The 27,347-nt window shown below is 45.2% G+C and overlaps 1 protein-coding gene across 12 annotated transcripts in view; it reads right to left on the bottom strand.

Annotated features, from left to right (window-relative positions):
- Nucleotides 1-27,347, bottom strand: part of STIM1 (stromal interaction molecule 1) — a 160,243-nt gene that overhangs the window by 69,466 nt on the left and 63,430 nt on the right. For 11 of the 12 annotated variants that reach the window (XM_061629239.1, XM_061629237.1, XM_061629236.1 and 8 more), the window contains exon 3: nt 2,984-3,114. In XM_061629239.1, the coding sequence (XP_061485223.1) occupies nt 2,984-3,114 (131 nt within the window). Of the gene's footprint in view, nt 1-2,983; nt 3,115-4,866; nt 5,049-27,347 lie in introns of those variants that run through there. The other variant, XM_061629242.1, reaches the window with a different exon arrangement.

Genomic DNA, 27,347 nt, shown 5'->3' with positions numbered 1-27,347 from the left:
TTTCTTCTCTGATTCTTCTCACACCCTCTATTTCACAGTCTCTATCAAAATTCCCCCCCCACTTCAGTTTCTGCACATTGCTGAAAGTCAGGAGGGTCACCATTTCAAAAACTAACAACACTGCCTCCTAAAAATGAAAGGATAGCTCAGTTATTACATGAAGAAACAGTCTGAATTTCTGGAATGAACTCAGAAGAGATGTTATACAGGGACAGCCAGGCAACCAAGTTAATATACACAAGGGGAGGAGGAGGAGGTGTCAAGCCCCAGGCAGCACTTGGCAGCTATCAGACCAAGCGTCTCTCCTGCACAGCATCCTGTTGGCCACGCTGGTCAGCCAGATGTTTCCAGGAAGACCACCCCCACCCCCGTTGCAAGCCAACAAGTATATTTCAGAAGTGTGATGGCCCAAACCCTGGAGGCAGCATATAGTCATTGTGGCTAGACGTTACTGATCGTGCTAGCCTCCATGAATTTATTTCTCTAACCACTCCCCTCCGAAAGCCATAAAAGTTGATGGTTATCACCACATCTTGAAGTAGTGAATTCTGTGGTTTAAATATGTTCTCTGTAAAGTAGTGCTATATTTTATCTGTCCTGAATCTTCCAATATTCATCTTCAATTGATGGCCTGAGTGAGTTCTAACGTTATGAGAGGGGGACTTATCTACCCACTTTCTCCACACCATGCACAATTTTATACACCTCTATGATATCCCCTATTACTCGCCTTTTTTCTAAGCCCCAAATGCAGCAACCTTTCCTCAAAGGTAAGTTGTTCCAACCCTTGACCATCTTGGTTGCCCTTTTCTAAACCTTTTCCACTTCTACAATATTCTTTTTGAGGTGAGGCAACAGGAACTGTACAGAGTATTCCAAATGTGGCTGCACCGTAGGTCTGCATACAACATTATGACAGAGGCAGTTTTACTTTCAATACATTTCCTAATGATCCCTAGCATGGGATTTGCCTTCCTCACAGCTGCCACACACTGGGTTGACATCTTCACTGAGCTATCCACTATGACCTCAGGGTCACTGCCAGTTCAAGACCCCATTTGCGTATATATGAAATTAGATTTTTTTTTTTGCCCCAATGGGCATCACTTTACAAATTCAGCTTCATTATATTCCATCAGGCTGCGGCAAAAGGAGAAGAAGGGCCTCTCCATTGACTCTGCTAAGAGACCAGCTCCATTTAGTTCCTCCTCTCCTTGAATCAGTTCCAGCTAATCTTTATAAGGACTACTACAAAACTCTAAGAATTGGTGGCTGACTGACGTTCATTCCCTTTTTCTTATATATATGAGAGAGAGAGAGAGAGTGTGTTACGTGCCTTCAAGTCGATTACAACTTAAATCCACAGAGACTATCTTGCCTTGACTGATCTTATGTATGCTGCTCCAGGGGTCTTTTTTGCAGAAGAGCAGGGTAAAAATGCTTTGAATAGCATTTTCGGATGGCCCCAGGTCACTGTGCCTTGATCTGCTTTCTCAACATCATGCCCTAAGGGGCACCTTTGCTCACCAAAGCTTTTCATCTTTTTTGTTGCACAATAAAAGAAAAGCACCGGCAGCCATTTTCCAGCTGCTTTGCCACACCCGTTTTGATCATATCTGAGCAAAGCAGCATAGTTTTGGAATAAAACTCAGAGAGAAGGAAGATAAAGGGCAGCCGCTGCCACAAGAGACAGGAATGTGCAGTTGGCTCTCAGACTGACCTTCTATACACAAAGAGCTTCTAATGCTCTCCACTTTCAGGACTCCCAGCAAAAGCACATGGGGAGAAATGCCTGCTGTCCAGAGCAGCCGGAGTGCTGCTGGCCTGAAGCTGGACAAAGCAGGTGGAAGGATTGAAGAAGAAAGGCCCAGAGCTTAAAGGTGGCTCAACATTTTCCAAGCAGAGACCTAAATACCCACCCTTGGAAAGTCTCGCCCATTTCGAAGTTTTATCCATCTCTGCGTGTGTTATGTGCCTTCAAGTCAATTTCAACTTATGGCGACCCTGTGAATCCGTGACCTCCAAGAGCACCTGTCACGAACCACCCTGTTCAGATCTTGTAGTTCAGGTCTGTGGCTTCCTTTACGGAATCAACCCATCTCTTGTTTGGCCTTCCTCTTTTTCTACTCCCTGCTGTTTTTCCCAGAATGATTGTCTTCTCTAGCGAATCAAGTCTTCTCATGATGTGTCCAAAGTATGATAACCTCAGTTTCGTCATTTTAGCTTCTAGTGATAATTCTGGTTTAATTTGTTCTAACACCCAATTATTTGTCTTTTTTGCAAAGACACCCAATTTAATTTGTCTTTGGTATCCAGAAGATTGTCCTGTGCTGGTTTTAAACAATGCAATTTTCTTCAGCTTTTTGTTATGAACTACTAGGCTAATTGGGGGGGGGAGAGAGACAGTACAGCAGCAAGGGCAGGCCATGCTCAATAAAGGAATGATGGCCAACTGACAAAAGCTTTGTCTGTGTGTATGTACTCTCAATCTAACGTTAATGTAAATGTACTGCCTTCAAGTCGATTCCGACTTATGGCGACCCTATGAATAGGGTTTTCATGAGGCTGAGAGGCAGTGACTGGCCCAAGGTCACCCAGTGAGCTTCATGGCTATGTGGGGATTCGAACCCTGGTCTCCCAGGTCGTACTCCAACACCTTAACCACTACACCACACTGGCTCTAAAGCTTTGTCTAGGTCTCAGTAATGTTTGTAAGGTATGGGTGGAGGTGGCCAATAGCTTCAGTCTCAGGCAGCTTTCCCCAACCTGGTGCCCTACAGATGGCCATGCTGTTGGGAGTTATAGTTGAAGACATCTGGAGGGCTCCTGCCCAAGTTCACTGAGTTGCCCTCAGTTTAGAATATATACACCACGAGGGAGAATCTGTTGGGTCACCTGAAGCCTATTTACGCAAGCAGAGCAGGAGGGCAGGAAGAGGGCCCAGCAACTGTGGGGGGGGGAATGCCGTCCGCTGCGCCCTCACCTCGTCACTCTCCTCCACGTCCACATCACCGTTGGCATCGTCGTCCATCTGCTTGTGGATGTTGAGGACAGCTTCAAAGCTGAGCTGTTCGTCTTCATCGTGGCACAAGGGCTGGTCGATGCGGCAGAATTCTGAGGATGGGTGGGGGAAAAAAGGGTTAAGAAAGGTCCCACAACGTGATATTTCACCTTGTCATTTCTCTGGGCGTGCTTTGACACAGAGACAGAAGTGGGAAATTAACTTGGTCTTCGTAGTCAAGAAGTGCAGTGCTTCATTTCTGAAATGGGAAGAGCAGAAACGCAAGCTAGCCAAGACTTCATGCAACCTGAGTTCTAATCTCTAACCTGTGGGAGAGGCTGCTGTTACTCACTGCTGGGGGTAGGGACTCTCCACACATGCTCAGTGGCACTCAGTTGCTACTATACACAACTGTCAGGACTGAACCTGGCTCCTGAAATATGAAGTGATTTGGAGCCACATTTTGCTGCGCTCCTGCAAAAGACAAGTGTTCCTAACCCAGCACGGTAAAGGTGTGCATGTGCACATGCGCACGGGGTGGGTGAGAATCCTTTTTGACCCTAGGAGGTAGCAATGGGTCCTGCTCTAAAGAAAGCTTGTTTGTTTTATTTACATTACATTCATTTACACTGTTCTCAGAATCTCAGATTGAGGAACGACATTAAAACACAATAAAACAATATTATATTTTTGTAAGCATCACACCACCCATGAACACTTCTGAGCAGACCCATGGGGGGTAGGGGGTCCTGGCCACCCATATGCGGTGGGGTGGGGAGGGCTAGGGGGTGTCTGGCAGAGGTGGTGAGGGTGTACTAGAGGGCACATGATAGAGGGGATGGAGGAAGGGCGAGGGGATGCCTGGTAGAGGCAATGGGGGAGGGCTTGGGGTGCTGGAGGGTGGGGTTGGTGAGTGAAGCGAGCAAGGGCTGCAGACACAGGAAAACAATATTTCACTTAAATACAGTTTAAAATAAAAACACACAATATACTAACATCATAAGTACATCAGCCAGATGAAGGATACCACTTTTCTCAAATGCTTCGGTGAATAACCACATTTGTATCTGGCACCAAATCTCCACCCATCCTGGTGCCCCTCCCACCCGAGAGGGGAGGGCTAGAGGCCGGTGGTATGAACTAGGTGCAGTTAAGCAGCAGCAGCACACAGAGTCTGGCGAATACTTCCTGTCACGGCCACTCAGGGGCTAGAAGGCGAGTAAGTGAAAAGGTTTCACACCAGGCAGCAGCCACAGAAACACCTGCACCGCCTGCTTAAAGGCCTGAGAAGAGGAAGTGGCCCCGGAAGACTCCTTCACGCGGCAGGAGCTGGCATGAGACGTCTTGTGCAGGCAGACAAGAATGCAGGAGGCCTCTCAGTATCAAGTCACAGTCTGGAGGGAGAGCACTCTGGATTGTGGCTTGATAGCACTGAAAGGCCGTTTTATTTATTTATTTATTTCATGTATATAACGCCCCATAGCCAAAGCTCTCTGGGCGGTTTACAGCAGCTAAAAACATTAAAAACAAATATTCAAATTCTGAAACACAAAAAACAATTTAAAAACACAATTTAAAAAAAATTAAAAACAATTTAAAAACACAATTTAAAAAAAATTAAAAACAATTTAAAAACACATGCATGCCTGGGAGAAGAAGAAAGTCTTGACTTTTACATTCTTGTCTGCCTGCACAAGGCGTGTGAATGGCATCAAGACCAAACCACAGCAAGCGGAGTGTTCTTAGCCCTTGGGAAAGCCCCTCAGAGGAAAGAGGAATGACACGTTAAGCCCCTCGATGACGTGGATGGCACAGGGTGCCTCCTCCTGCCATCCCGCTGCTTTCTGTTCTAATGCCAGGGCTACCTGAGGGCATCAAGCTGGCCGAGTCACTGCAGGTCTCAGCGCGTGAGCTCTTCCCAGGGTTCAAACTCAGGCACTCTCTCTGGGCTTCCCCATCTTGTCAGGCCCGCTTGCACTGCTTAAATATATGCTAGCGAAATTCAGCAACCACAGAGCCAGAGTCACAGTGCCGGCTGCTCGATCAGAAGCCGGAGCAGACGAAGACAAACGGCCGGCTGTGCTAAGTCAGGAGCCAGCTTGCCACAGCTCCACAAGGCCTGGTGAGTCAGGGGACTGCGGAGCGCAGGGACGAGCTGCCGGCACAGGTGCTTGTGCAGGACAGGCGCAGCTGGGTGACTCACATGCAGCACAGCACAGCAGCACTGTGACAGCACTGAAGGATTGCTCACGCTCTGCCTGGAATTGCAGGTGTCTGTCTAAAGGCAGCAGAGGGAAAAACCAAAGGGAGAGTACTGGGGGAGGCGAGGCAGAGAGGAAAGGGAAGGGTGCACTGGCAAGAGAACAGCAGCTGGGTCTCTCAGCCCCAATGCCATTACAGCTCTGTTCCTTTGGCCCCCAAGCAAGGGAGCTGATGCCCTCAAAGTGCTGCCCCCTCACAACCAGGAGCTCCTCAGACCACCACACCATTCATCCAGCGGGCTTCCGGCAAAGAGAGGGAAGCCAGGCCCCACAAAGAGGAGAGAGACGTCCGGGTGACTTTCAGACATGTGAGCCATGAGTTTTGATTGAGAGTTTTGTCACTGGAAAGTAAATGAAATTAGATGTTCCCATGTCATGCTTCGTAGGCAATCTAGGGTAGACCTACACTGAGATTCCAGACTAGGCAGCACAGATTGACTAGCTCTTAGCCCCACTATGATTAAGTCACCACCACAATAGCAATTTGCCTCACAAGGTAGTTATGTGGTGAAGACTTCTTGTTCATTTTGTTAACCCAGATTCTCGTGCCTTTACAAACAGTGTGACAGAGGCACAAATTACTTTGCTTTTGCACACAAGAACAACACCCGCGCAAGTCCCATGAAGGGCACGTAACATGAGAATCGGGGGAATCATCAGCCAGTAAGTTCGTCTGCTCCCTCTAACCCAACCTATTCTTGCCATTGAAATGTGTTCTAATTCTTTTTAATATTGGATTTTAGATTTTATAACCCATCCTGGGACCTATTGGTGAAGGACAGGCAATAAATCCTCATCCTCATCCTTTTGCCTATTAACTGCTGCAGCTTTTCCTAGAATACAATTGCAGAAGTCAGCAAACCAACAAGTCTGCCTGTCACATCATTTTTAAAGGTGCAAGAATCCAGGGGGGGCTCCGGGGGGGAGCAAAACCACAGAGGAAGCAGATGGAAAGGGAAAGAAAGGAGGAGTGAAGCTGGTGGATAAACAGGGAAAGAAAGTTTGGGCTGACAAGCAGTTATAGCTCATCTTGATAGCCATGTTTACCTACACCAGATGTGAGGTACCTTTGGCCCTCCAGACGTTGCTGAACTACAACTTTCATCAGCCCCAGCCAGCATGGCAAAGGCCAGGGATGAAGGGAGTTGTAGATCAGCAACATCTGAAGGGCCAAAGGTTCCACATGAGTGGCACACACATTCCCATCATTCTTGAGGCTTCTCATTAGTAATAAAGCTCCTCTTTCAGAAGCCTTGCTTCTTCTCTTCAATGAAGAATACACTTTGTTGTTGTTATGTGCCTTCAAGTCGATTACGACTTATGGCGATCCTATGAATCAGGGACCTCCAAGAGCATCTGTCGTGAACCTCCTTGTTCACATCTTGTAAGTTTAGGTCTGTGGCTTCCTCTATGGAATCAATACAGCTCTTGTTTGGCCTTCCTCTTTTTTTACTCCTTCTGTTTTTATTTATTTATTTATTTTATTTATTTATATCCTGCCCTTCCTCCCAGCAGAAGCCCAGGGCGGCCAACAGAAACGCCAAAAACACTTTAAAACATCATAAAAACAGACCTTAAAATACATTAAAACAAAACAACGTTAAAAACATTTTAAAAAAAGCTTTAAAACAACTTTAAAAAAGGGTTAAAAACATATTATTAAAAAAACATATTAACAAGCAATTCTAACACAGACAATTTTGTTTTCCCCAGCATCATTGTCTTTTCTAGTGAACCATATCTTCTCATGATGTGTCCAAAGTATGATAACCTCCGTTTCATCATTTTAGTTTCTAGTGATCATTAAGTTCTGGTTTAATTTGTTCTGACACCCAATTATTTGTCTTTTTCGCAGTCCATGGTATCCACAAACTCTCCTCCAACACCACATTTCAAATGAGTTGGATTTTTCTCTTATCCGCTTTTTTCACTGTCCAGCTTTTCACACCCATACATAGAGATCAGGAATACCATGGTCTGAATGATCCTGACTTTAGTGTTCAGTGATACATCTTTGCATTTGAGGACCTTTTCTAGCTGCCCTCCCCAGTCCTAGCCTTCTTCTGATTTCTTGACTATTGTCTCCTTTTTGATTAAGGACTGTGCCAACGTATTGATAATCCTTGACAAGTTCAATGTCCTCATTGTCAACTTTAAAGTTACATAAATCTTCTGTTGTCATTACTTTAGTATTTTTGATGTTCAGCTGCAGTCCTGCTTTTGTGCTTTCCTCTTTAACTTTCATCAGCATTCGTTTCAAATCATTACTGGTTTCTGCTAATAGTATGGTATCGTCTGCATATCTTAAATGATTGATATTTTCCCTCCACTTTTCACACCTCCTTCATCTTGGTCCAATCCTGCTTTCTGTATGATATGTTCTGTGTATAGATTAAACAAATAGGGTGATAAAATACACCCGTCTTACACCCTTTCCGATGGGGAACCAATCAGTTTCTCCATATTCTGTCCTTACAGTAGCCTCTTGTCCAGAGTATAGGTTGCGCATAAGGACAATCAGATGCTGTGGCACCTGTGAGGATCCCACCTCAGACCACCACCTGTCACGTCCCTCCAGTCAGGATCTTCAGTTTTATTTGTTCTCACCGGCTCTAGCACAGATCTCACAAGATCCCACTGCTAGGCAGCACCACCAGGCACTCCCTGTTTCACAATATGGCCTTGGGACTTTGCCTTAGTCCCCTTCAGGCTTATTGTTACTTTGTGTCTGGGTGCACTTGCAGGCCACAACCCCCTTGTATATTTGTGCCAATAAAGCATACAGCCCTGGGTTGCCCTGCATACTTGATGATACACTATCTCTTCACCGCTGCCACCATTTGATACTGTTTCTCCAACTTGGTAATTACCCCGCCCTCCCTTCCGGTCTGTGTAAACCTCAGCCAAGGATCAGGCTTTTGGTAAACCAATAAAATATTTATTTATAAACACCAGGAAATAACAAGATTACTTAAGGTATATTTAACAAGTGTATGGTTTCATATAGTGTCACTCTTTATGTTTCCAGTCATATATAATCTGCCTCAATACCAGCCAAATATAATCCAACCCACAACCAACTCCAACCCACAACAACTGACCCTCAACAACATACCCTCTCTCAACTGTCATCCTCTCATTTATACCTTCAGCAACTCAAACGCTCAGCCAATCATCATACAGCATTCTACAGCATTCTAGCCCATGTACTCCCCCCTCTCACTCAATCCACTTACCATGTATACTTTAATAAACCTGCACTTACCATATTTACAGTTATCAAAATACAGGGGCATCACAGCACCCTCATTTCTTTTAAAGCATTCCATAGTTTTTCATGATTTACACAGTCAAAGGCTTTGCTGTAATCTATAAAGCACAGGGTGATTTTCTTCTGAAATTCCTTGGTCCGTTCCATTATCCAATGTATGCATTTGCGATATGATCTCTGGTGCCTCTTCCCTTTCTAAATCCAGCTTGGACGTCTGGTATTTCTCGTTCCATGTAAAAATACACTAGGAGTCAATATCTCAATGCTTTTTGTTGACAAGGGAGTCAAAAGTGTGCTAAAGCAGGATAAGCAGATTGCAGAGAAGCTAAATGAATTCTTTGCATCTGTCTTCACAGTGGGGGATATGGGGCAGATCCCTGTGTCTGAACTGACTTTTGCCGGAAGAGGGTCTGAGGAACTGAGGTGCATAGTAGTGACAAGAGATGAAGTCCTAGGCTTAACAGACACAATAAAAATTGACAAATTGTCGGGTCTGGATGGCATTCATCTGAGAATTCTTAAAGAACTCACATGTGAGATAGCTGATCTTCTAACAAAAATGTCCCTCAGATCTGTTGCCATACCTGTAAACTGAAAAGTTGCCAATGTAACACCAATCTTTAAAAGGGGATCCAAGGGGGGAATCCTGGAAATTACAGGCCAGTTAGCTTAACATCTGTCCTGGGAAAGCTGGTAGAAAGTATTGTTAAAGATAAAATAACCAAGCATATAGAAGAACAAGCCTTGCTTAAGTAGAAGCAGCATGGCTTCTTGCAAGGGTAAGTCTTATCTTACCAACCTATTAGAGTTCTTTGGGAGGGTCAACAGGCATCTGGTTGACACAGTGTACCTGGACATTCAAAAAGCTTTTAACAAGGTACCACACCAAAGACTCCTGAGTAAGCTTAACAGCCATGGAATAAAAGGAGAGGTCCTCTTATGGATCAGGAACTAGCTAGGAAACAGAAAGTACAAATAAATGGACAGTTCTCCCAATGGAAGGCTGTAGAAAGTGGCATCCTCCAAGGATCGGTATTGGGTCCTGTGCTTTTTAACTTGTTCATAAATGATCTAGATTTAGGAGTGAATAGTGAGGTGGCCACGTTTGCTGATGATACTAAATTGTTCAGGATTGTTAAAATGAAAAGGGATAATGAAGAACTCCAGAAGGACCTTTCCAAACTGAGTGAATGGGTAGTAAAATGGCAAGTGCAATTTAATGTGAGCAAGTGGAAAGCAATGCATGTCAGGGCAAAAAATCTTAATTTGACATATATGCTCATGAGGTCTAAACTGGCAGTGACTGACCAGAAACAAGACCTTGAGGTCATAGTGGATAGCTCGATGAAGATGTCGACTCAGTGTGCGGCAGCTTTGAAAAAGGCAAGTTCCATGCTAGGGATCATTAGGAAAGGCATTGAAAATAAAACTGCTGATATAACGCCATTATACAAATCTATAGTGCAACCACATTTGTATAATGGTGTTTACAGTTCTGGTCGCCTCACCTCAAAAAGGACATTGTAGAGTTGGAAAACATTCAGAAAAGGGCAACCAAGATGATCAAGGGGATGGAGCAACTCCCCTATGAGGAAAGCATTTGAGGCTTTTTAGTTTAGAAAAAAGGTGAGTAAAAGGTAACATGACAAAAGTGTATAGAATTATGCATGGCATGGAAAGAGTAGAAAGAATTTTTTCTCCCTCTCTCATGACTTGTGAACATCCAATGAAGCTGAATGCTGGAAGTTTCAGGACAGACAGAAGAAAGTCCTTTTTCACACAATGCATAGTTATGCTGTGGAACCCACTCCCAGAGGAGGCAGTGATGGCCACCAACTTGGATGGTTTTAAAAGAGGAATAGGCAAATTCATGAAGGATAATTGTGTCAAAGGCTACTAGCCATGATGGCCGTGCTCTGCCACCCTAGTCAGAGGCAGCATGCTTCTGAAAACCAGTTGCCGGAAGCCTCAGGAGGGGAGAGTGTCCTTGCACTCGGGTCCTGCTTGTGGGCTCCCCCAGGCACCTGGTTGGCCACTGTGAGAACAGGATGCTGGGCTAGATGGGCCACTGGCCTGATCCAGCAGGCTCTTCTTATGTGCTCTCATATCCTTGTGCTGGATACTTGTAAGACAGAGGAACAGGCATTTTGTTATGGTTGCTTTTACAACCATCTCTATGCAGACTCCACAGGAGTAAAAATGTGGCTACTCTTTGCATGTTGCAAACTAGGATGGCCTGCTCCCATTCCAACAAGCTACAGTATGATATAAAAACAGCCCAAGAGACTGGAAACGCCGGCTTCCAGCAGCATTTAGGAACACAGAATGGTACCTTATACTGAGTCAGACCATTGATCCATCTGGCACAGTATTATCTACACCAGCAGTCTTCAACCATTTCAGACCTGGGCCTTGCCTTTAACCCAAACATGCATTTGGGGACCTATTTCTCAATTTCTTGCCATTTATTTGTATGTATTAATGTATGTATGTATTTATTTATTAGTCGCCCATCTGGCTGGTTGTCCAGCCACTCTGGGCGACGTACAGAATAAAAACATACAAATACATTAAAACATTAAAATCTCAACAGTAGTAATAAACCTAACTTGTATGGTGGTGAAGTTGCTGTTGCAACACACCTTAGATCATGTTGTGACCCAGTTTTGGCTCTGGCCCACCAGCTGAAGACCAACAGTCTACATTCACTGGCAGCAGCTCTCAAAGGTTTTAGACAGGGGACATTCCCAGCTCAAGGTGCTGGGAACTGAACCGGGGTCCCTTCCGCAAGTTAAAAAGATCCTCTATAATTGAGCTGTGGCCCTTCCAACATTAATATCCAATATTCATGAGAAATCAGCCACATCCAGGAAATCCAGTGAGATGTGGGCAGATGTTGATCTAAAGGGGGAAAACCTCTGCCAGAATTTGGGAGAGATCCTCTGAAATAAGCTGGCCTGGGACAAGGGAGAAAGCCTTTTTAGTGGCTGTGCGTAGACTCTGGTACTCCCTTCCCAAGGAAGGTGTATCTTTACCCCCTCTCCAATGAACTTCCAGGTGCTGTTAAAGTCCTTCCTTGTCAAGGTGGAGTCGTGTCTGTAAGTGGATGTTTTATTTTCTTTGTCCCTGCTTTTTATTTACTCACTTTTAGTGCAGAGGTTGGAGTATTGCTGCTATTTTTCCTACTGCTATTTTAGTGTTTTTGTAACTGATGTTTTTAAAACGGTTAATTTACGGTTTGAATGTGTTGTTTGAGCTTTTCATAAATGTTTTAAAACTAATTAATTACTAAGATCCGCCAGCCAACAATGGCCTTGTGGCAAGAGCAGCTGAGAGCAGAAATCATTGTCAGTGGCTGCCTTGTACTTGTGGAACGTCCCTCCTCCACTCGCTGGCAGAGGTGCATCGTTCAAAAGCAGGGTGGGATATTTGTATTTGGGCTGTGTTGCTTTGCTATTTCAACCCTATTTGCATTGTTCCAAACTAGGAGCTTTAGACACACTCAGGCAGACTAAAAACAGGAGAACATATAGATAAATAAATAAATATGGTGAAAGACAGAAACAAATCCATCTTTTAATCACTTTTTTATCATCCTGATTGTGAGTAAAGAAACAGAATGCTCAAAGGATTTTAAGAAAGGCTGAACTGTGGTTAAGTGACCCTGATGGAAAAACACTAAGTCTCTCAGCATTAAGTCCCTCCCCCTCCCAACATACACACATACTTCTGTGGCACTCTAGAGCAGTCAGACTCCACACTATTGTTGCACACCTCACATGGCAACTATCAATGGCATCAAAACATTTTGTGCCCATTATTTAAATTTCTTTGCATTCCTCACTGGGACACAATCCCCTCTTGCACAACACTTAACTGGTTCCCTTGGGCTTACACAGTACTAGTTTCAAATAGATTTTGTCCTCAGGGTCTTTTTTTAAGCTCAAATTGCAGGCTATCTTTTCATTTTATTTGATATTATCTCTAAAGGCACTCAGAAAGGCTACCTTGAATCCTTTACAGCCATCTACCCCAAGCAGTGGTTCAATACGATAAAAAGGAGGCGGAAGGATGGGATGAGAAAAGAGCATAGCCTGGGCTGAAGAACCACCCTTTATGCAACTGAGTTTATTAATTCTGCAAAGGCTGCCAAGAGAAAAACCTTATCTCAAAAATTTAAACTTGTTACAATCCCAGAAAAACAAAGGGGGGGGGAGAGAGAGTACATAATCATCCATTTTATTTAACTATTCCCTAAAAGGCCACAAATAATGCTCAGGTTTTTTGGGAAGCCTGACAGCCAGTGTGGTGTAGTGGTTAAGGTGTTGGAGTACGACCTGGGAGACCAGGGTCCAAATCCCCAGACAGCCATGAAGCTCCCTGGGTGACCTTGGGCCAGTCACTGCCTCTCAGCATCAAAGGAAGGCAACAGTAATCCCCCTCTGAATACCGCTTACCATGAAAACCCTTTCATAAGGTCACCATGAAGTCAGGATCGACTTGAAGGCAGTACATTTGCATTTTAAGTTATCTGTGCTGTAATATGTATCTGTGCAAGGCAAAATCTATAGGACTTGCAAACACAGCCTCTGTTTCATGAGAATGGACAGACTGCACCCATAATTTTCGATAGCTACAGCTCTCCCAGCACGTGCCAGGCACTCCTAATGTAACCTGGACAGGAGAGGCATGTGCTGCTAACCAACTCCAGCCTTCAACACGTGCCTTAGGTGGGCCACAGCCGGGAATGTCTAACTGCAGCTGCTGAATCCGTGCAGTTCCTGTGGCTGTGTCCTGTGGCCCATATGGGGCCCAGTTGTAACCATGTTTACTTGCAAGTAAGCCCCACTGATCTCAGTAAAATGTAGTGCCAATTTAGGATGCCACAGACCTGTACAGACTGACTGAGCTTGAAACTCATCCAAGTCATTGTGTTGCCACCTATCCAGTCACAAATCTGACCTCCCTCAGCTGCAATTTAGTTATTGCAGAGCAACTTCAACACAGCCAAAGGGCACGCTCAGCCACAGGTGACGTAAAGAGACACGTGGCAAGCCATTCCGATTCCCTTCACAGCTCCACTTTAGCTATATGAATAGGTAAGCGATTGCAAAGGAAAGATCAGCATAAAACAGGCTGCTGTTTTAACAACTGGGGAAGGGCCGCAGCTCAGTGGTGGAGCACCTGCTTCGCGTGCAGAAGGTCCCAGGTTCGATCCCTGGCATCTCCAGGTAGGGGTGTCAAAGACTGCCTGCCTGAAACTCTAGAGAGAGGCACTGCCAGTCAGAGTAGACAATACTGGGCTAGATGGACCAATGGTCTGACTCAGTATAAGGTAACTTCCTATGTTCCTAGCTAGAAATCTGCCATCTGAACAACTGCTGAGGGAGGTTGAAATGGCACCTGAAACACCACTGAGAGAACATGAGTTGCCACCAATAAGCAAAATGTGTGCTAGTGGCATATGTGAAAGGCTCCAGTGTGAAACCTTTCTTCCATACTCCATACTGTGGAGTTGGAGCAATTTTGGGTGGAGTCGGAGTCGGACAGTAGAAAAATAGAGGCGTCGGAGTCGAAGGTTTGGTGTACTGACTCCACAGCCCTGCATAACATAGCACTAATTCATGCACATAGCCCCATTCAGGCCAAGAGTTTAGTACCACCCAACATGAACATGAGCTCTTTGTGGTCTGTCGCTCTGAGGTTCTAAACTGCATAACCACTTCCTGTCAGTGGGCAGGCAGAGCAGGAAGGAGGTGGCATGGGGGGGAGTGTCATGGTGCGCACTCAGTTCCTTTCACACGGGACCTACGATATCAGTGTGTGTCACAGCCCTCAGGCAGCAGGGGAAGGACGAGATAGCACCGGCTGCTATCCAGAAGAGGTTGGGTGAAAACAACCAAGGCATAATACACAACCTAAACAACGTGAAAACTTCACAATGCTCTCAGGACCAGCAGTTACTGCATATGCACACTTTTGTCTTCCTAGCCACAACAGCAGGCTCTAATCAAAACATGCAATCTATACTGAATATGCCAGTCCAAGAAAAACGAGTCAGAGCAGCCCTCTCCCACCTCCACATTCTCATAATATGGGTTCAGGTGGAATGGCAGGCTGGGGTGTGCGTGTCTTCTGGTACTGCACGCTTAGAATCAGATGAAGTACCTCATGCCTGGACCCAGTTATAGGCCCATGCAGGGACCCAGACCAAACCACCTCAACAAGAGAAACAGTTTTATGAACATGCCTACAAGCAGTCATGGGTCCATGGGAGGTTATCTTCATTCAATGTTATATTCTCAAAGCATGCCTATAAAAAACAGATAACAATGGAGCTTACCAAAAAAAGTGAGTTAGGAGGGATGGCAAGCAGGAAGTGGCTAGAGAGAAGTTTCTCTCTCTCTCTCAGAAGGAAGCTGAATGTTGGAAGATTCAGGACAGACAAAAGGCAGTGCATAATTAAACTATGTAATCCCTACTGCAAAATATAGTGATGGCCGCCAACTTGGATGGCTTTAAAAGAGGTTTAGACAAATTCATGAAGGCTATCAGTGGCTACTAGCCATGATGGCTGTGTATGCTGTCCCATGTTGGAGGTACTCTGTCTCTGGAGCAAACACAAGTACATAAGAACATAAGAACATAAGAAGAGCCTGCTGGATCAGGCCAGTGGCCCATCTAGTCCAGCATCCTGTTCTCACAGTGGCCAACCAGGTGCCTGGGGGAAGCCCGCAAGCAGGACCCGAGTGCAAGAACACTCTCCCCTCCTGAGGCTTCCGGCAACTGGTTTTCAGAAGCATGCTGCCTCTGACTAGGGTGGCAGTGCTGTAGTGCTCAGGTCCTATGGGTAAGCATCCCATGGGCATGCATGGCTGACCTCTATGAGAAAAGGATGCTGAACAAGGTGGGCCTTTGGTCTGTTCCGAGAGGGCTTAATGAGTCAGACAGCCTATGGCCCACCTCTGCCCGAGACCAAATATCAGCATGCAGCCAAAATCAAGTGGGATTGCACATTGGACTCGACAGCCGTACTCTTCTATGGTTCTGTGTAGGGCACTGCTGCTAGGATACCTGAAGGGCTGGCTCCTCCCCCATGAGCCTTCCACAGAAAGCCTGTTTTGCACCTGCCGCCATGAGAGGTTCAGTCAGGAGATTCGCTGGGGCAGGGATCTCCATTGTTGTGCCCAGACTGTAAAACTCTCTGCCCCACCCCGCTCTGGTGATCAGATTTTCTCCCTCCCTGGTGGTGTTCTGTTCCCATGAAAAAAAAACGGTTTTGTTTCAATGAGTCTGCAGGCTTAAATGCCGTTTGTTGGGTGCGGGCTCCCAAAAGTTTGTTTTTGCTGCTGCTTCTACTGTTTTTATAAACCACGAGGGCCATTTCTGCACTTTGCAGGAAGGAGGCCGTGCAAAAGCAATCAGCCCTTCCCAGCAGGTTGCAGGGCTGGAATCTCCACAGGGTCACTCCCAGGCTTTCTGCTATCCTCCTCCAACACTCTTAGCAAACTCTGAAAACAAGTTAAGTATCTTGCTTTCAGCAGGTACGCTAAAGTGATCCTACTGTATCTAATCGTGGAAGATAACATTGCCTAAGCTGCAAGAATACTTGCCATCAGGGCTCTTGACCGAACACACTGAGACAACTTCAGAAGCACTGGTTAAGGGCCAGATTTAGTCCAACGCCAAAAGCATTCCTTTATAGCAGGGGTGGGGATCCTCTGGCCTGCAGGTCAATCTTGGCTGTTCAGCAGATCCAGTTCAGCCCCGAGGCCCTTTGGTTTATTCATTTAATTTTTTATTTTTTTATTATTTGGTTTATATCCCACCCTTCCTCCCAGCAGGAGCCCAGGGCGGCAAACAGAAATGCTAAAAACATTTTAAAACATCATAAAAAGACCTTAAAATACAGTAAAACAAAACAACCCACACTCAACTGTCAATCAACTGATGTCACTTATGACATCAGATGATGGGTATGAGGGCAGTGATCAATTCTGCATTTGAACAGGCACCTGCAGCCAACGCGGCAGGATTTAACTCCCCCTCATCAGCACCTGTTCCCAGCATGCTTCTTTCTCCTCCCTATTCGGGGGGGGGGAGCTCTGACCATAGGGCTAGCAACGCCCCTTGCACTGCGCTTCCCAAGTGCTGGCTGTCAGGCACTTGGGAACCGCATGCAAGGGATTTTGACAGGGGGTGGGACAACTCATCTGTTAATCATGTCACATCAGAATTATATTGTGTGATTGCCAGGTGGCTGGCCCCATCTACCTGTCTAATTTGGCCCGCAAGACCGATCCTGATGAGGATCTGGCCCATGGAGCCAAAAAGGTTCCTCACCCTGCTGTAGGATGTTTTCAGAAACATGTACCACAGGAATGAGGATTCCAGAGCCTTCATCCTTATCTCTCCCAAGCCAGTCACCATTATAGATAATCTGTCAAATCTGTCAGTGGCCTGTAGATTCTTGGACTATAGCCCTGCTCTGATGCCGAGCAAGTCACCAACCAACCAGAAGTGCAATCCACTGAGAACATATCCTGCACAATGCCCCATAGGGCCTATGTCTATGCTGCTGCACAAACGCCATTCATTTCCACGCAGGCGAAGATGTCTTAGAGAGATCCTGTCCATGGCATTCTGGGAACACGAAGGTTGAGCATGTTTAATGATGAAGTATTCTGTTTGGTTATTTCTGCTACAAAAGAGCCCAGGGAACTGGCTGGAAGCCATTCTAAATTAAGTAGGTAAGACCCAGAGAGCACAAGGCAGCACAAAAAGAGTTTAGAGAAATGACGGCTCCTTGGCAGCAAAACAGGGGAAGGGCCAAGACAAGTACCAGAGCAATGCTGATTTGGAGCCAACGCCCCAGGTTCTCTAGGTCCCACCTATGTTTTGGGCTCTTTAGGGGCTGAGCAACAAGGGCCTCTGGCTCACACGGTACAGCCGCTCAATCCATGTAGGTATATGACCTCCAGAGAGGGAAGTACAGGCACAGCTAAGAGTCAGCCATTTAATGGATACCAGTTACAGCATTGTATCGTGTACCCAAAAAACTACAAAGCGGCCATAGAGCGAATGATTCTATCTAGCATGGCACTGACTGTTCTGACTGGCATCAGCAGTTCTCCAAAGTCTCAGATCTTTCCACCTGGAGATGCCAGGGACCAAACCTGGACCCTTCTAGATGCAAGGCATAGGCTGTCCTCCTGCTTGGTGTTCAATTGCTGCGAGCCTTTTGGTTCCAGCCCTCAACGCTCCGAAGTGCCCCAATACACAAAGGTTAGCCCCTTCGGCAGCCCTAGCAGGCACAAGCTGCCCTGTCGTCACCTTCCACAGAGAAAACAGAAAAATGCCAGTCTCACCCAGAGCTCACTGCACTGACATAGGAACAAGTGGAGCCCAGCCAACAGTTTCCACTGCGTTATCAGCACTTAGCTCAAACACAATCCACTTCCGTTGAAAACTCCTTAGTTCTCTGCCTGGCAAAACAGCCCTGCACTGCAGGGGAGCATTCTCTGGAGAAAAGGCCAAGAAAGAAAGAGATGGAAGGGAAGGCAGGCACACCAATTTAAAAGCAGAATGATATTTTCTGAAATTTACCCAGTCATTTCCTCCACCTCTTCTCCCCCCACTGTACAATTTGTACAGCCAGAAAGAACAAACATGCCTAGATCTCCCACCTGCAGCACAACTGGGAGCAGTGATGCACAAGAGCTCCTGTACACCAGAGCAGGGCTTTGTTTGTACATTTATTTATTTATTTGTTTATTTATTTATATATATCTCCTGCCCTTCCTCCCAGCAGGAGCCCAGGGCAGCAAACAAAAGCACTAAAAACACTTTAAAACATCATGAAAACAGACTTTAAAATACATTAAAACAAAACATCTTTAAAAACATTGTTTAAAAAGCTTTCAAGACATCTTAAAAAAAGTTAAAAACATTGTTTTAAAAAAAAGTTTGAAAACATATTAAAAAGCAATTCCAACACAGACGCAGACTGGGACAAGGTCTCTACTTAAAAGGCTTGTTGAAAGAGGAAGGTCTTCAATAGGCACCAAAAAGATAGCAGAGATGGCGCCTGTCTAATATTTAAGGGGAGGGAATTCCACAGGGTAGGTGACGCCACACTAAAGGTCCGTTTCCTATTTTGTGCAGAATGAACCTCCTGATGAGATGGTATCTGCAGGAGGACCTCACCCGCAGAGCGCAGTGATTGACTGGGTATATAGGGAATAAGACAGTCTTTTGGGTATCCTGGTCCCAAGCTATATAGGGCTTTGTACACCAAAATTAGAACCTTGAACTTGGCCCGGTAGCAAATGGGCAGCCAGTGCAATTCTTTCAGCAGAGGGGTGACATGCTGGCAATACCCTGCCCAAGTCAGCAGTGTCGCCGCCACATTTTGCACTAGCTGCAGTTTCTGCATCAACCTCAAGGGCAGCCCCACATACAGCGCATTGCAGTATTCCAGCCTGGAGGCTACCAGCGCATGGACAACAGTGGTCAGTCTATCCCGGTCCAGAAACGGCCACAGCTGTCTTACCAGCCGAACCTGGTAAAAGGCACTCCTAGCCACGGAGGTCACCTGGACTTCTAGCGACAAAGATCGATCCAGGAGCACCCCCAGACTATGGACCAGCTCTTTCAGAGGGAGTACAACCCCATCCAAAGCAGGCAACAGACCAATTATCTGAACTTGGGAACCACCAACCCACAGCACCTCTGTCTTGCTTGTACATGTGATTCTTAAGAGCATGTTGTTGTTATTGTTGGAAGAGGGATAAGAGCAACTCCTGTTTTGTTCTTTTGTTTATGTTCCAGAAGGGAGACAGAGTTAGGGTCCTCCAGATGGCTAGGCTTGACTACCTTTACCTGTGATGCTCTGACTGACTTCCTTTCCTTGTTAGACTGATATGCTCAGGGAAGCTTATCTGCCCCTCCTCCTTCCACCCTTTCCCCCCTATTCTCTTCTTCGACTGTCCGAGAGAGAGGAGACACCTTTGTCTCCGCTCTCTCCCTCCTGAGCTGTGAGGGCAACTCCCAAACCTGGGATTTGCACCTCGAACTGTTATTTAGAACTAGGTATGCCTTTCCTATCTACTATGTATTCCTATAAATAAAGTAGCTTTTCTTATTTTACTAAGTCTTAAGTCTCAGTGATCTAAATGCAGGGTAAAAGCCTGCTACTTAGGTAAACGTGCACGCTGGCACATGCATCTCAGACCGTTGACAATCTCTGCTAACATTTATACAAATTTACATAACAGTTATGTGCCTTCAGGTCAATTTCGACTTATGGGGACCCTATGAATCAATGACCTTCAATAGCACCTGTTATAAACCACCCTGTTCAGATCTTGTAAATTCAGGTCTGTGGCTTCCTTGATGGAATCGATCCATCTCTTGTTTGGCCTTCCTCTTTTTCTACTCCCTTCTGTTTTTCCCAGCATTATTGTTTTTTCTAGTGAATCATGTCTTCTCATTATGTGTCCAAAGTATGATAACCTCTGTTATCAGATGCTGTGGCATCCCCATTTCTTTTAAACCATTCCATAGCTTTTCATGATCTACGTAATCAAAGGCTTTGCTGTAATCTATAAAACATAGGGTGATTTTCTTCTGAAATTCCTTGGTCTGTTCCATTATCCAATATATGTTTGCGATATGATCTCTGGTACCTCTTCCCTTTCTAAATCCAGCTTGGACGTCTGGCATTTCTCGCTCCATATATGGTAAGGCCCTTTGTTGTAGAATCTTGAGCATTACTTTACTTGCATGGAATATTAAGGCAATAGTTCAATAATTACTGCATTCCCTGGGATCCCCTTTCTTTGGAATTGGGATGTATATTGAACGCTTAAGAGCATAGCCCATATAAAAGCAGTCTGGGATGTATATGTAAAGCACAGAATCCAGCCAAATTTTCTCCCTGTGGAATCGCAGTGCAGAAGAACACATTTCTTGCCCCGCAGCACAGCTCCCTTAAACAGTTTCATTCCATGAACTTCCAAGAGCATTCATTGGCGCCTCTACAACTGTAAAATAAAGTCTTGGCGCTAGAGAATAAATTTCTATTGCTGAAAGTCTAGCTCAAGACAACCCAGGTGCAATACTTAAGCCACTCTGAAGGAAGAAGAAAAGTGGGGTAAAAAGAGCCAAATATATATATATATATAATAGGAGAACAAGAGGCAAAAAGTGATCATGAAGACTTGTACTTCCCTATCAAGGATGGGATGCATCCAGCAACTTTATAGTGTGTGTGGGGGAGGGCAATTCAGGCCTCTGACAACCATAAGCCAGTTTATCTTCTCTAGATCTACACGTAGCAACTGTCTCATAGAATGAAAGTGCCCCAGATCTGCCGCCTAGAGGCAACCTGAAATGCCATCTCCTGCCCAAGCAAGAACTGCCACACCTTAACCCTCTCCATAACAGAACACGTTTCAGTCATTATAAGATCCATGTCTCTTGTTTTGCAGCTCCTCCTCCTGCTGCTTTCTTCTGACTCACATAACCTTTCCGTTTCAATCACTTGGCAGTTTTGACTCTTGCAATTCCACTGCAACACAAGCCTAGGAAGACAGAGCCTGGTCACAGAATGTGGAATGTGCCCTGTGGGCTTCTGTGCCAAGCCTTTTCCCCGGTCATCCAGAGATCCAATTTCATTTCTAAAATATTTTCAGCATGAGCAGCTCTGTGTCAAATGGAGCTCTGTGAGTTCCTCTGCAAGAGTGAAGCAGAGTGCAGACTAGCACAGGCAAGGCTCACAGAAGCGGATGAGGAGCAGCGTGGAGTGGCACACCTGTGAGCCTCAGGCACAGGCCAACGACCCTGCAAAGCTTCCTCTGCGTTGAGCTTCTGTGAGGCAGCGGTGGCATCAGCAGCCCAATGCTGCTACTGATGGGTTGTACTTTGTAGCCCAACTTAAAGAGAAGGAGGGTCCTCTTTGGTATGACCAATTTCCCAGTCACTTGCTCTTTCTACTGTTGTTACTATGCCAAACCATTTGTTGAGCTGCTAGGGAGTAAAGCCTATCTCTGCCACATTGCTGCTCTATGTTTCCTAGGCCAGAGAAACAGCTCTACATTTCACCCTCAGCCTTCTGCCTTTCAACCTTCTAAAAGCGGCAGTTTTAAATCTGTCTGACTTTAGGGAACCCTTTCCACATCAACATTTTTGTCAAGGAATACCTGCAGGTTTCAGGGAATTTGTAGGAGAGTTCTAGAGTGCACCTCAGTGTGGAAGACCCATAGCTCTGTGGCACAGCATCTATTCTGCATGCAGAAGGTCCCAAAGTTCAATCCCCAGCACCTCCAGATACGGCTGGGACGGACCCCTGAGCCTGAGACCTGGGAGAGCCACTGCCAGCCTGTGTAGGCAATACTGAGATAGACAAATCAGAGGTCTGACTCAGTACAAGGCAACTTCCTATGTTCCTAGCAGTTCATCCTGACTGCAGACTAATCCTGTTGAGCCTCATTTGACCCCATGCATGAACTGAGAATACACCTTGCACCACAGTCCTACAGAAACGGACTGCTCTCATCCCAAGGAGCCAGCAGTCTGTTTTCCCAAGGGACTAAATAATCCCTTTCATGACGGCTCTCAAATCCAGCTATTGATCCCAAGGGCCCCTAAGGACAACCAGCCAGATGGGCGACTAACAAATTTAATAATAAACAAATAAATAAATAAATAAACAAGTGTTCGCTACCTCTAAAGTTGCCTCCTCCCGGTGGAGGCTGGTCCATTAGCTAGCTCCCACCCGCCTGCCTTTACACTTCCAGCCAATTGAGGGGGTAGCAGTGCCTGTCACCTTCCCTTGTAGACCTCAGCAGGGAAGAGGATGGGGGCGCTAGAATGAGCTGGCTCTGCCTACTGTTTGGGATCCCTGCCTTCCGCCCTCTCAGTCCCAATGGGAACCAGCTATCACTCCCTCCTCCCATAAGTGCACAAGAGAACAGTCAACCGCTTGACTGGTCCAAAAAGTACACAGCCCCTTGGTTATAATAGTGGGTGCCAGACCAAGACTATGCCTTAGATCAGGGGTGGGTGGGAACCTCAGGTCCAAATGTGCCCTCCCCCCCAGCCTCTCTGTTTGGTCCTCAGGACTCGAGCCAAGTCATGCCCCCTCCCAAGGCACCTCCCTCCCTGGCTTACGCTGGCCTCGAGCACATTTGCTTTGCTTAGCATCTCCCATGCTATTTAATATTTATATGAAGCCGCTGGGGACAATCATCAGGAGATTTGGGCTGCAGTGTCACCAATATGCAGATGACACTCAACTCTATCTTTCGTTTAAATCTTCACCAGAGTTGGCTGTGGAGACCTTGTCCAAGTGCCTGGAATCCGTGAGTGGATGGATGGGAAGGAACAAGCTGAAGCTGAACCCCGATAAGACCAAGGTGCTACTTGTGAGGGACAAAAGAAGGTTGGGAGATGTTGACCTGAAGTTCAATGGGGTGACCAGGTCCGCAGCCTTGGGGTTGTACTTGACTCCAGGCTGTCCATGGAGGCTCAGATTTCGGCGGTGAGCCGGGCAGCCTGGTATCAACTACACCTCATACGAAGGCTGCAACCCTACCTTCCTGCTCATCAGCTCCCGCTGGTAGTACACGCCCTGGTCACCTCTCGTTTGGACTATTGTAATGCGCTCTACGTGGGGTTACCCTTGAAAACGGTCCGGAAATTACAACTTATACAAAATGCGGCGGCTCGACTACTTACGAATAGTCGCCGCTGGGATCACATCACACCAGTGCTGTTCGATCTACACTGGCTTCCAGTTGTTTTCCGGGCCCAATTCAAGGTGTTGGTATTAACCTTTAAATCCCTATACGGTCTCGGCCCAGTTTATCTTACGGAGCGCCTTCAACGCCACCAATTATGCCGCCCGACAAGATCAGCCACTCAAGGCCTTCTCTCAATCCCGCCGACAAAAACAGCTAGATTGGCGGGTACAAGAGAGAGGGCATTCTCAGTGGCGGCCCCCACACTCTGGAACTCCCTCCCACAAGATCTCCGGCACGCCTCTTCCCTAAATGTATTCCGTAAAGCCTTAAAGACCTGGCTCTTTCAACAGGCCTTTGGGATCTCCGGGGAGGGTTAATTACTGTGACTGAAATGCCTCCTACCCTGTTTTAATATTGTTGCTGCTGTATTATTCTCATACTGTTTTTTATTGTATTATTGTATTTTATCTCATTGTGTTTTAACTGTTTTGTACGTCGCCTAGAGTGGCCTTTGGCCAGATAGGCGACACAGAAATTAAATTTATTATTTATTATTATTATTGCTGGGATGCACCTTCAAACTGTGAAAACTGTTTTAAATTGTGGTTTAAATTGTTTTTAAAAGATGTGTTTTTAAATTTGTATATTTGTTTTTAATGTTTTTAGTTATTGTAAACCGCCCAGAGAGCTTCGGCTATGGGGCAGTATATAAATACAATAAATAAATCCAAGAAAAGATCCTAGCGCTCTGCACTGCAGGGAGAAATCAGCAGGGCAGGGCAAGCTGTTCAGTAGGGAACTCTGGGCCAGATGAGGTAACTTTATCCATCCAGGTAAGGAGGCAAGGGATGTTGCTGCACCCAGACATGCCCTCTGTGGTTTGCTTGTTTATGGGATTTCAATTCCGCTCTTTACCACAGACGGTCATAGGGCAGGCCGTAAGCATAATACACAAAAGTGTCAACATTCAATATAGCAAAAAAATAAAATAAAAATGCATTTTTGCCATCTGTCAAACTTCAAAAGCCTGGCAAGAGGTTGAAGTTGTTGCTAGGAGTGCCTTTTATAAATCTGCACTTGGTCCAGAGACTGACACTTCCTAGACAAGGATGACCTTACTATGATTATCTACGCTTCTGTAGCTGCCAGACTCGATTAGTGCAATATACTTTGCTTGGGGCTGCCCTTCAGGATAGAAGCTGCAGGTGGGGCCGAATGCAGCTGTATGTCTTCTGACGGGTGTTCTGAGGCATGCGCATCTTCAGCCTCTTCTGTACCAGCTACACGAATTACTGCTGGTCTGTGTAGCCTGGCCCTACACAGCCTGAGATTCACATACCTAATAGATCATGTCTCCATATATGAGTGCACCAGTCAAGCGCAATCCAATCAACAAGGACTACTTGATGTTTTGTCCTCCCATCAGATGAGGATAATGGCAGTTAGGAACACGGTTTTACTGAGGTGGCTCTCAAGCTCTGGAATACCCTGCCTGATGTTAGGAAGTCCAGCACCTTATTAGAATTACAAAAAGGGTGCAAAAACTCTCTTTCTCAAAGGCTTTGGGAAGATTACTGCCCTCTGTGGTTATTTTGTTTCTCTCCATTTGGTTTTATGGATTTCTTTTACTACCGTTTGGCTTTTACTATTTGTTGCTAATGACTTTGAGCTATTAGAAAAGCAATCTATGAATGAATATAAAACAACTGACTTTTGCAAGACCACAGAGTGGTACAGCTGGGGTTTCTTGACATTTGCCACAGCTTAGAACCCAGACACAAGGACTGGGCAAATGGCTCAAGTTGCCAGGGAGCGTGAGAAGTCATACGCCCATTGACAGCTCCATGTCGGAGATGGATAGTCTGAGGTGGGTGGAAACTGGTGGCAGGAGTAGAGAATTTAACAGCCTTTAGTGAGTCAACAGTTCCTGTCAGCCATGGCCCACATAACAAGCCAAAACCATTAAGACCTAACAATCATTTGAAAAGGTAAGAAGAAAAACTGAATAGGGCAAGAAACCACATAACAGCATCTGATGAATCACTCGGGAGAAATTTGCAAAAAGCCATCCTGCTCAGCAAACTCAGCTCTGCCTCAGAATCTTGGCTGTAACTCAAACCTACATCCTGTGGAACTGAAGGGATTTTTAGACCTTGGGGCAAAGCAAGAGTGACAAGCACACAAGCTCTTAATGTACAAAGCCTCAGATTGTACCTATGTACAAAGCTGTGATGAAGGTGGCAGCTTTTCTTTGAATTATTTTTTTCATTTAGTTTCTGTATCACTTAAGATTTGCTTAGGTAAATTATACTTTTGGTTATAGTATTTTTTTCATATTGATTTAGAGCATTAGAAACACTTGCTATTTGTTACACAGTAAGCGTCGTCTCACATGTAATACAGTGTAACACAATACATAATTCATATTTAAATATCCTCTGTCTTATAATAATGGAAAAATCCAGAATGTAGTGATACCAAAGAAATGTGGTTTTTTAATGCAACAGTTGAAATCTGAAAAGAGGCATCTGAAGATATCCAGGAAGCATGCAGGATGTACAGGAAACATAACTATAGCTCAATGAGTTGTACAGTGTGACATTATGTAGAATTAGTCAGCACTGTAATAACACATTGAGACAAACTGTTATTGCAGAATTAAAGGCTAAAATCAAGAAAATAAAAGACTGAGAAATTTCTACCATCTATGGTCATGATAGTGTTAATTTTGTATTTAGCATAAGATAGTCAAAAAGACTTAAGGACTAAATATCACACTCCTTCATCCATAAATGATTAATTTATTGGCCTTCATAACTGGGAATAACAAATTATTAAAGCCATAGTTTAAATATACAACTTATTTCCAACATTCCCCCAATAAATACTAATTATGCAATGTTTGTCTACTTGGAAACAGTTTTCTCAAGGTTTATTGGATGCTGTTGTGTTTTGGTGAAGTACTCGTTCTTGCTGTTTCATGTTGCAATACAATGTTAAAGGTTCTCTGCTGGCCTTGGAGACCTGAAATTCTGTTTTGTGCTTTTTATTTTTAAATGATGTCTGCTTTGTTTCTTACTCTGAGCACAACATGCAGACAATGCAGGCATCTTCTAGTAATCTGAATATCTTTTCTAGCCCCTTCTCTCCAGCTGAACAGTGTTCAGTTTAGAATTGGTACTGTGTGCTATGAGAAAGTCTAGGAAGGCCATCAGTTTTAGCTTTTTGTTATCTCCTGTTTAGACTGTACTAAAAGGTCAAAAAGGTGCTCGGAATATGAATGATCAGAACTCAACGAAAATGTACTGGTCTGTATAATTTGCCTGCCACTGAGCAAAATCTTTTCCTCATCCTGCTGATGTTTGTTATAAATTGTATTGTTTTATTCATGTATTTTGTATTGTATTTTTATATTTGTGTTTTTTGTAAGTCGCCTTGAGGGCCTTTGGCCAAAAGGCGGGGTATGTATAAATAAATAAATAAATAATTTAAGTAGTCACACCTCCCATCAAAGCACCTGAGGCTTAGGCCTGGGAAAACGTCATGCCCAAGACCCTGGATACTACTGAGCTAGACAGACTACTGACCTGACTCCATTAAGGCAAGTTCCTTACAGCTCTATCTCATTCTTGAATAGGATTTAGATGGGCAGCCTTGAAAAAGAGTGTGTAATAGTCTAGCAAGCAAAAGGCTAAAGCAACAGACCAGCCTCCTGGGTAGAGAACAGAACAGTTTGGGGATCTGCGAGATGCCCAGTTACAGGAAGGAAGCTTCCTGACAGAGTTAGCTCCAGCACAAAGGGTGATTCTATTAATGGTAGTGCTCAGCTGAAAGGAGCACTGAATGCCATTTAACCAAAATACTGAGTTGTTATCAGATATATCAATACAGGTTTCCCACTGCATGGTGGTGGGGCAATCACAAGAAGCCTCTGTTTGATCATAAGTCACAGCCAGGTGACTGAGTTGTCCCTTGTGGGGAAAGGAGGTGCTGCTTCCCAGAAAATGAAAATTTAGATGTATCCCAATTTCCAGTGAACGGTGCTTGCTATAAGGGTGCATGCTTGTATC

Source organism: Rhineura floridana, chromosome 5 (assembly GCF_030035675.1).
Source record: "Rhineura floridana isolate rRhiFlo1 chromosome 5, rRhiFlo1.hap2, whole genome shotgun sequence".
Classification (NCBI taxonomy): domain Eukaryota; kingdom Metazoa; phylum Chordata; class Lepidosauria; order Squamata; family Rhineuridae; genus Rhineura; species Rhineura floridana.
This window is presented reverse-complemented; position numbering and strand designations above follow the sequence as displayed.